The sequence below is a fragment of the Arachis stenosperma genome, chromosome 7 (assembly GCF_014773155.1).
Source record: "Arachis stenosperma cultivar V10309 chromosome 7, arast.V10309.gnm1.PFL2, whole genome shotgun sequence".
In the NCBI taxonomy this organism is placed as follows: Eukaryota; Viridiplantae; Streptophyta; class Magnoliopsida; order Fabales; family Fabaceae; genus Arachis; species Arachis stenosperma.
The window spans coordinates 4,770,418-4,781,313 of NC_080383.1; the positions used below are offsets into that span (position 1 = coordinate 4,770,418).

The 10,896-nt window shown below is 28.4% G+C and overlaps 2 protein-coding genes across 2 annotated transcripts; both read right to left on the reverse strand.

Annotated features, from left to right (window-relative positions):
* Window positions 1–5,043: 5,043 nt before the first annotated feature.
* On the reverse strand, window positions 5,044–6,824 carry LOC130940824 (oxygen-evolving enhancer protein 2, chloroplastic-like). Its single transcript, XM_057869072.1, has 4 exons — window positions 6,499–6,824; window positions 5,823–6,055; window positions 5,689–5,739; window positions 5,044–5,584 (listed from the first exon to the last, which is right to left on the reverse strand). Exons 1-4 carry the CDS (start codon window positions 6,731–6,733, stop codon window positions 5,324–5,326), a joined length of 780 nt encoding a protein of 259 aa, XP_057725055.1. The 5' UTR covers window positions 6,734–6,824; the 3' UTR covers window positions 5,044–5,323.
* A 793-nt stretch (window positions 6,825–7,617) lies between these two features.
* Window positions 7,618–9,351, reverse strand: LOC130940823 (oxygen-evolving enhancer protein 2, chloroplastic-like). Its single transcript, XM_057869070.1, has 4 exons — window positions 9,028–9,351; window positions 8,309–8,541; window positions 8,166–8,216; window positions 7,618–8,077 (listed from the first exon to the last, which is right to left on the reverse strand). Exons 1-4 carry the CDS (start codon window positions 9,260–9,262, stop codon window positions 7,817–7,819), a joined length of 780 nt encoding a protein of 259 aa, XP_057725053.1. The 5' UTR covers window positions 9,263–9,351; the 3' UTR covers window positions 7,618–7,816.
* Window positions 9,352–10,896: the final 1,545 nt, after the last annotated feature.

The window sequence follows — 10,896 nt, forward strand, 5'->3', positions numbered from 1 at the left end:
TTTCGTTTTCTTATCATTCTTTTTGGAAGAAAAAATCAAATAAAGAAGAAAAAATACATAATGTTGCAAAATCAATAAAAAGAAGAGGAAAAAAAATGCAGCAACAACAACAGTAATAAAAAAACAACGATGAAGATGAAACACGCGAAAAAAAGAAGGAGAAACGCAAAAAAGAATGAGAAGAATAAGAAGAAAGAGGAGAAGGAAAAGGAGAAGGAGGAACGTGAAAAAGAAGTAGTATCTTCTATAATGGTGAGTGAGAGCGCGCTTTATAAACGGTTGAGTGACGCGTGTGTTACAGTGGGTGAATGTAGTTTTTGTTAGACTTGGCCTAACTTATTAGACTTGTAAATCAAAAAGACTTGTATGTGTAGGATAACTCATTTTTAATATATATTATTGACATGAATTTAAAAATAGTATATATTATTAATTATTAAAACAAAAAATATTTTAAATATTTTATATAATTAAAAAATTAATTTATATTTTAATATTAATAAAATATTAAAATGTTATTATAATTTATCTAAAAAATATTATATATTTTATACGTATGTTATATCCTTATACCTTATAAAAATTTTAAATATCCATATCTGTGTATTTTATATTGTGTCATAACCTATATTTATGTCAATATTTATGCATTATAAGAGATCTACTATTGTTGTCTAATTAGTTAAAGTATTAAGCAACTTTAGTATTGAAATGAATGTAGTATTAAAGTAAAAAGATTCCTATGTTTTTTTATTAATGCCGAAGTTTGAATGTTTGAAAGTAATTATTCTTTACATGATATGATAACATTAGGATTTTATGTGACCAAATTACTTATAATCAGTGGCAGAGCTTGAAATAAAATTTTTGGAGGACCAGATAGAAGATAATTGTTAAAATGTTTTTTATATGGACTTCATTTAGGATTAGCTCGTCTAACCTCATCTCTCTGATTTAGGTGACATTGCCAAATTTAAAGTCATTTTTCAGTGTCTCATTCTAAAGAATTAAGGTCAAACTCATTAGATGCAAGTGTTTAAACATTTGAAGGTTGTATCTCACTTTCTTCATTATTCATTAAAGTAGAAGAACTATTTACAGGAGTTGATATTGTAAAACTTATATGTTCTCCTTCTTGAATATTAGCATTCCTCTTAAAAATGCATCAATTCTTTGATTTTTCATTATTATTTTATATAAAAATTTGAATATATATCCTGTAAAATATGTAAAAAAGAAATTAGAAGGATAAATATTAAAATTTATAATATTTATTGAATTTTTTTTATCAATTTATACAAACACAATAATATTAATACTTATTGAATATTCTAATATTTTTTATCATATAAAAAATTAAATTAAATAAAAAGTAAAATATATAATAATATTAAATTACATAAATAAAAATACCTAATTTTTTATATTTGAACTCAAAGATAGAAGGAGTGTTACTTATTGAATAGAGAGTTGTGAAATGCAAATACACTCAATTCAGTCCAAATCCAACAAGGTTTGAATGTTTAAAACTAAAAACTATTGTGCAATAAAAACAAGAGATGAAGATTGAACTTTGATATTTTAAGTCATAGTAAAGTATTTGAGCCAACTGAACTATTTTTTATTTTCTAAAAAAGTACTACTAATTTTTTTAACAAAAGTTTGGGGGAGTCGTGGTCCCCTTGTCTTAACTAAGCTCCACCACTACTTATAATTATAGGTAGAAATTCATATACAGTTATTTTTATATAAAATAAATATTTAAAATTTATTAAATAATTTAATAAATTTAATTAAATTATTATTAATTATCAATTTCATATAAAAATAACTGTATGTAAGTTTTTATCATAATTATATTTTTATTTGTCTATATTTTTCTAATAAAAGTTAGATTTTAGAATGAGCTATGTCCATTCTCTTGTTGTTGGTATTACTCAGACTTCCAACCTCAAAATGCTTTTACAAAGTGTATTAAAATATGGATCAAAAAGCATTATTTATATTTCTTTACCTAACAATTTAAATTTTTGCAAAAAAAATTTAGCAAGTTCAAATATAAAGTACATGTTTATTACAAAGAAAATTTCACAACCATTTAGTTGTTGTAGAAACTTAAGGAAGAATCATATTCGATTTTTGAAACGTGAATTGGTGAATATGATAAATATCTTAATAGTAGTTTTGAATTTAAGTCTATCATAAAAAAAAAGTTGAGATATGTTATGAGAATTTATTTCGGTCGAATCGAAATTAATCAAATTCTTAGTAATAAAATTTAAGTTTCTAACAAAAAATTTAAATGTCACTAGTTTAGTCGATTATAACAAAATAAGTCCATTCAATTTTTGAAGAAATATTACTAATTACTAATTAAGAGTAAGATTTACAATGTCTAATAAAGATTAGTAAGAGTGAAAATTGGTCAAATTACTCGATGAGATTCGTGACTTAATTTGTTCGAAATTAGACTTAGTTTGACTTGTTTTAAGTTAGGTTCAAAGCAGCTTGTTTTATTAAATAATTTAGATTTTGGATTTTTTATAAAATTTATTAGTTAAAAAGACTAAACCATAGACTTTTAAAAAAATCTATGAAATTTGTTGGATCAGTTATAAAAATGAATTATTCTTAATTTAAACTTTTAACTATTCACTGATAATAAATTTAAAATAAAATTAAAAAAATTAATAGTTAAAACTAGTTAAAATTATAATTTTTTTTAAATTATGTGTATAAATTATAAGTATGACTATGATATATGACTAATGATTGATATATAAATAAATTATGATTTATAAATTATAAAGTTTAAAATGTATCTAACGCCAGTTTATTTTTTTTTAATTTATTGTTTTGAGTTATAATTCAGTAAACAAGTTTTTCAAATAAATTTGTGGATTTGTCAAATTTTAAATAGGTCAAACTTGAACCTGAAAAAAAAAATCTACCAGAGATAACAAATCTAAATTTGGGCCATATATTTACAATATAGACCAAATTCCTCTAAATCAAAGTTCAATTTAATTTTGTCTATTTTTATCTCTGATTATGTTATGTGTACACTAAAACTAGTCATAAATATAAAATAATATTAAAATATAAATATATATTAAAAATAAATTAAATCATATATATATACACAAAAATATTAGTGACTGATTTTAGTATACCAATAATATTTTTTGAAAAAAAAAAAGCCTTGAAGAAAACCACCGAATATGTGAAAATACCTTGTGGTCCCTACAATATTTTAAAAAGATAAAAGCTTTCTACTCTTTTCTTTCCGTCCCTAACCTTGAAATGACAACTATGACCCTTCCACAGTTCCTTTTTGGTTTCGGTATATACCTTCCTTGCTACTTAAACCTTCACGCATTTGCCTTCTTAGTTTTCTTTGCATACGAAACTTGATTCATTTTCTGAAGTCTTCAACATTCTAATACCATTTATTATTATAATTCCAAGTAAAGACAATGCATAATTTAAAAATTACGCCATACTTATACATATATAATAAAGTGTAAAGTGAATATTGGTGAAATAATAAGTAACTATAATAATTTAAGCATATAATGAATTTTTAAAAAAGATCATGTCAAATATAGTTGATAAGGAATAAATTCAAATTCTACATATCTTCGAGTTAAACTTTCTTTATTTATATATATATATATATATATATATATATATAAAATCTATCATAAAAAGAAAGATAACAAAATAAACAAAATGAGAATGATTTATAAATCTATAATCTCGCTTTCAAGAGAGTAGGAGGACCAAACATTTTGTTTCTAAGAGTCAACTTCATGCTATGTATTCATGTTACACATGATGGTTAATTGGAATTAGAATAAGGTACGAATATGCAACCGAAAAGTGTTGCAATTTTGAGACGGTTCAACTAATAGAAATAATAATAGATAGATATGGTGTTAAGGGATAATAATAAACCTTGGTGTAGAGAATGGATGAGAACTTAGTAGAACTATAATGTTATGTTGATTTTTTATCTAACAAGAAATCACTTCATGCTTAATTAACTTGATCATTCTTTCATCCTTTTTCACTCTTCATGCTTCTAATTATTTTCCATGATTTTTTCACATTTTTCATGTTTGAGAAATTCTTATTTGTTTATAAATTAAAGTAAATTATCATTTCTAACCATAAAAAAAATTAAAACACCAACAATTCTAACAATAAAAAATAGGTTTAATTATTCTGTTGGTCCATATAGTTTTATCAAAAAATTTTAATTAGGTTCTTATTTTTTTTTCCTTTTGATTAGGTCTCTGTACTGTTTTTAATTTTGTAATTAGATCCTTTCTAGTATAAAAATTGTTAGAGTTAATTGAATATTTATTTGCAAATTAGAGGTGTACACAATTAAAAACCTAACTAGATCTTTAACCATATATTTTTTGAAAAAAATATTCTATTAATTTTAATATTTTTGACATAAAAATAACCTAATTATAAAATTAAAAAAATATAGGAGCTCAATTAAAACAAAAAAATATACAAACCTAATTAAAAATTTGGTAAAATTATAAAAAGTAACAAAGTAATTAAACCTAAAAAATATAAACCAACTTAATATCCATCAAAGATTGGGTTTGTTAGACAAAACTACCTACAATCGATAAATTATTGATAATTTTATAATACTAATCTAACCTTTGATGGATATCAAGTTAATTTACATTTTTATGGTTAGAAATTTAGAATTGTCTACGTTAATATCTTTCATAATTGAAAGTGAGAGTTTACTTTATAATTTAAGAATACTTCTTAATTATATAACAGAAAAACATATTAAGAATACTACTTATGATGTTCTAATCATTATTAAGAAATTTCTTAGTAACAAGTCTTGTTGCAAAAGTTTCTTGTATGCTTCTATGAGGCACACGGATGCGTGACACGACACGAGTAAGACTTTTGCTAATAATCTTTTTCCCATCTTCCAAAAAACCAAGTTTAGGAGTAGTAACATGATACAGTTGTTAATTCTCAACTATTTAAGGCATGTTACAGTTACATCATAGTCTTGAACCCTTTGTCAAGCATATAAATGAATTGTTAAGGTTTGTTGAATGCAACTTGAAATGCTTAATCAGCAATCACAGACAACAAATTAAAGTAGGTTGGGGTAATGTCTTAAGAGTTTCACAAACTCCATGAAAATCATGCTTATGCTTCCACATAAATACTCCAACCAACTCCCTCAAATAATGGACAAAACTCAAAGCAAAACAGAACATACATACCACTTCATTTGATTTACATACAGGTAGAAGAACTCCTTACTAGTTTATCAAGCAACACTGAAGGAACTCGCGGCGTTCTCAACGAATCTTCTAGCTCCCTTGAACCACCTCTTGTCTCCGGCTTGAGCCTTACAGATGTATAGTTTTCCATCTTTAACGGTTGCTCTGATCAGTTGATGCTTGCCGCCTTCGTCTCCATCAGCAGTCCTTGTCAAGACAGATAGAAAGTAGTACTGTTTCCCATCAATCACTGGTGTTGAACTCTCTAAGATGTTAGCTGTGGCTACAACATTCGCGTCGAAACCACCCTGCTCAATCAGAGTCCATACTCACTTAATTTGCATTCTAAGAACATTAATTCGCAGCAGACTAAATGTGTTACAAGAACATACAAGTGTTTATTGTCACTTACCTCAGCTTGAGTCTCCCCAAAGAAAGCTTGTTTCCCAAGCAAGTAATCCACCTGCAAAGAACAAAAAAAGACTTTGTCTTTTAGAATCCAAAGTCATCATTCATTTAATTAGAACTAGTTTTGAACAGGTTTACCTGAGAAAGGAACTCCTCAGGGGAACCATAGTCAGTGATGGACTTCTTATCAGTTGGAGTAACTGTGACAACCAAATTGCTGGTTGAATCAAAGTTGTCCTCATATCTAAGAATTTGACCCGGGTACTCGACCTCTTTGCTCGGGTTCCACTTTGAAGGGATCGAAATTTTGAATCCGTCGCCATTGTATACTAGGAAGTCTGTGTTAGTCTTTGGCTTTCCAAACACATTGGCTGCAAGAAAGCAAGCAAAACAATCAAAATTGATGCAAAACTGCCAAAATCTACCTGCTCAAGCAATCAATTTCGTCGAATTCACTTATTGGTATACACCTAAACACTTCAAATTTTGAGATAATTTAATCATTGGCATGATATTAGAGACTTAATGACCAATGGGTTTCAAGAATATTACTGATATCACTACAATATCACTCAATTTTGTTTCATCTTAATGAAAAGTCATGATCATGCAAATGAGTATAGTTTCAATTCATATATAAAGACTATGAGTTGCTATCAGCCTAACATCACATATATAAATCATACACTAGTGAATTTTAAGTATATATTCTGCATTAACCATATAACATCACAAACTTTCTAGATAGATATCATTATGTTAAATAGCCACTGATCAACCATGCATATATGAATGAAAGAAGAAAAAACTCTACCAGCTTCTCCATAGGCAGCATCAGCAGGTGAGACCTTAGAAGCAATAGCAGCAGAACCAATAAGAACAGTTAGAGCCAACCTACGAGACACAGAGGCTGAGGCATCATCATAATCTTGCTTCTGAGCCTTGCATACAACATGGTTTGGCTTTGTGCACACTACTTGGCGTTGTGATGAGGCTCTTGTTGAAGTTGTGAGTGCATGGTGGTGCAAAAAACATTGGGTGGAAGCCATTTTCTTTCTCTCACACACACTCTAAGGAACTTGTTCTGTGCCAATGGGAGCGTGGCTAGTTTTGGATTTGGAGACTGGTTCATTGATTGATTGGGATTGCCATGTTTTTGGATTAGATTTCTGAGTTTGGATAAGGTGCTATAGGCTCTCATTGATGCCACGTGGCAACCCCTGTGGCCACATCACCAGGTTTAGCATTTGTTAGCTTCTCTAACTTTCAAGCACCTTCTAAACCAATCACTTTCTGGTTAGTGTAAATATTGACCAAGAACAATTGTTCTTCCTTGCATACACACTAATTAAGATATATTTTGATTTGTTATTCCAATATTGGTGTTTTATTTTTTATGGAAATATTGAATGTTATGTAATTCTACAATTAAGGAGATTTATAAATATATATGTAATATCAGTTAAATTTATGAAAGATTTAATAATAATAATAATCATCATCATCATCCAAATTTGAAGTTTTCACAAGAACAATGTGATTTATTTATTTTGGACTGTTTTGTATTGATAACTTATACTGTCATATTTCCAACACATTATACTAATTATAGAACAACTTCAAATCACTACTCCCTAATTAAACTAAGAAAAATCCTTTTTTTTTCTATTTTTGTTCTAACATTGGTTCTATTAGTAATTATTTTTTTTGGTTCAATCAAGATCTATATGCTAATTACGAACTATATACTTGAATCAACATTTTTTGAATGCAGAAAAGGATTTTCTTGCTCTCAGATCAAACAAGAATTTCTCTTTTTTCTTCCTCTCCTCTTGTTAGTAACTAAGATTAGGAGAAACTTATTGTATTACTCTCATTGAGATGGTTTAAGCTCTCTGTCAAGCATAGTACTTCTAAATAAAATGATAGCAGCTTATTGAAACTAAAATGCTTAATTAAGATTAAGATTAAGCTTCCATATACTTGAACCAAATCCCTCAAATACTGAAGCTTGGGGACAAAAAAAGGAGAGTTCAACAACAAAAAAACATACATAACACTTTAATAAGTTGGATTTACATACAGCATTTAGCATTTAGCATTAAGCATTTATAGCCCTCTCTACCAAGTTCTTAAGCAACACTGAAGGAACTCGCCGAGTCCTCAACGAATCTTCTAGCTCCCTTGAACCACCTCTTGTCTCCGGCTTGAGCCTTGCAGATGTATAGTTTTCCGTCTTTAACAGTTGCCCTGATCAGCTGGTGCTTGCCGCCTTCGTCTCCATCGGCAGTCCTTGTCAAGACAGATAGAACATAGTATTGTTTACCATCAATCACTGGTGTTGCACTCTCTAAGATGTTAGCCGTGGCTACAACATTCGCGTCGAAACCACCCTGCTCGATCGAAGTTCATACTCACTTAGGATATGAAATCAAATCAGACTAAATGTGTTCAAACAACAAATAAGTGTTCATCACTTACCTCAGCTTGAGTTTCCCCAAAGAAAGCTTGCTTCCCAAGCAAGTAATCAACCTGCAAAGAACAAAAAAGACACTGTCTTTTAGAATTTGAAATCATCATTCATTTAATTATAAATCAATAGTACTAGTTTTGAACAAGTTTACCTGAGAAAGGAACTCCTCAGGGGAACCATAATCAGTGATGGATTTCTTATCAGTTGGAGTAACTGTGACAACCAAATTGCTGGTTGAATCAAAGTTGTCCTCATATCTAAGAATCTGACCGGGGTACTCGACCTCTTTGCTCGGATTCCACTTTGAAGGAATTGATACTTTGAATCCATCTCCGGCGTATGCTAGGAAGTCGGTGTTTGTCTTCGGCTTTCCAAACACATTGGCTGCAAGCAAAGTCAGAGATTGAAGTCATTGTTATGATAATGGAAACTTGACAAATTAAACTGGTGTTTTAAGAGAATCATTGTTTGTCAACACCATTCTTTCAATATCCAATGATCACTCAATTCTGTTTCATGTTACAAAAGAGTAGAATTCACAATATTCAAAGGCATACTATGTCATTTCAGTTCAAAGTAAAGCAATTTCAAGTTCATTTGGGGTACTCCAAGAATTTACATGGCACTAAGGATCATAATCATACAAGAGACTAGGCTTTCAAGTTCATTTGAGATTAATTTGAATGATGAAAAATACTCTATCAGTCTATCAATATAAAGTATCTTACACTATCAACTACTCCCTTTCATCAATCAGATGTAGAAACCAATTAACATCATAGACTTGTAACAACATTAAAATACATGATCAGATACTTACAAGTTACATCTATCAAAGTTAAAATCAGAAAATGGGCAATAGATATATACCAGCTTCTCCATAGGCAGCATCAGCAGGAGAGACCTTAGATGCAACAGCAGCAGCACCAATGAGAACAGTTAGAGCCAACCTACGAGACACTGAGACAGAAGCATCATCATGTGATTGCTTCTGAGCTTTGCATACAACCTGGTTTGGCTTTGTGCACACTACTTGGCGTTGTGATGAGGCTCTTGTTGGAGTAGTAAGTGCATGTTGGTGCAAGAAACATTGTGTTGAAGCCATTGTTTCTCTTTACTACTTTGCTCACACTAACACTATACTTGTTAACTTCTACTAGAGCTATTAGAACTATGGAGGGAGTGTGTGGTAATGGAGATTGGATTTTGATGTGCTGATATGTCACCAATGAGAGACAGGTTTGGATTAGATTCTTGATTATGTCGGATAAGGTCTTGTAGCTTCTGAGTGGTGCCACGTGGCAACTCAATTCTCATCTTTCTTGTGTTGCAGCCACAAGTTCTTGTATCATGCTTTTTTCTGCTGTGTAGGTTGACTCTATTAAATATGAAGCATCTTAAGATTCATTTTAAAAAAATATTAATAAAAAAATACTAAAATTTATTATTTTTTATTTTATTTAATATATTTTATAATTAATAAATATTAAATAAAATTTGAATTTTATTATTTTAATTTAATAGTGATAAAATATTTATGTCATAGAAGGTGCATTTTAAATTTTCACCAGGGATTGGTGGCAATTACAACTTTAGCATAGGGTTTATAAGGATATATATATATGATAAATTAATTGTGAAAATTTACACACTTTTCAATTAGATATTTTTTATTTATAAATTATGTGGAACAGTTACTTAATTATACTTCAATTATTATTGAATAAAAAAAAATTGTTGGAGTCGTCTTTAAGTTAATAGACACCAATGTTATTGTTACAAAATTTTAAATTAATTTCTTATTATTTAAAAGCTTGTAATCGAGTTTTTATATTAAATAAAATATTATAATAGTGTCTTTGTTAACTTTTTTCTGTTGAATAAATACAACATATTCTTGAAATACTCGTTTTGTGTTTAATATAGGATTAATCATGAAATGTTTTAGAAGCGAATATACTAACAATATTATTTTAAAAAAAAATAACAGTTAGTAAAACAACATATTTAAATTTTTTTATCAAATATATAAACTTCATTATAATTTTTAAATTATAAAAATTAATAGAATAATTAATCTCAAAAATAATAACAAAAACAAAACAAGAAAAATTAAAAAATGTATATATTGCCTTACCTTTTTTCTGATCTCTATTTGTTCTCTCCATTTTAACTTTTTTCATCTCCTTTTAAATGTTTAACGTCCAAATTAAATGGTGGTTCAAATAATATTTTTAAGGAAAAGTATATGGAACCAACTAATAATCAGCCAAGAATGGAACAACATAATTAATTATAATTAGTTTTATTAATTTATAATTTAATTTATTTTTTAAATTATTGTTGACCACGTTCAAAACATGAGGGAAGATACGCTAGTGATAGGAGAGAATCACGGAACAGCATTAATTAGTTATTCCATATAATTAATTATGTTTTATTAATGCGTAACACATGAAACATAGAAATCATATCCAAAATCATCCAATTTACAAGAAAAAGGAACATCCGTGTGCCTATCAGTAGCAACATCCGTTAAAGTCACCGGTGCCTCTGGTTTACCAGTTGGCTGATTCTTGGCTTATATAGAGTTGGTTCCCTAGCATTGTTGTATTTTTAAAAGATATAAATAAATTTTTAACTTTTTTTTTTACTAAGGCAAATAAATCTCTTATCAAATTTAAATATAAATAGATCTTTGAGCTTTGTAGACGAAAAATATATAAACTCCTTCGTACT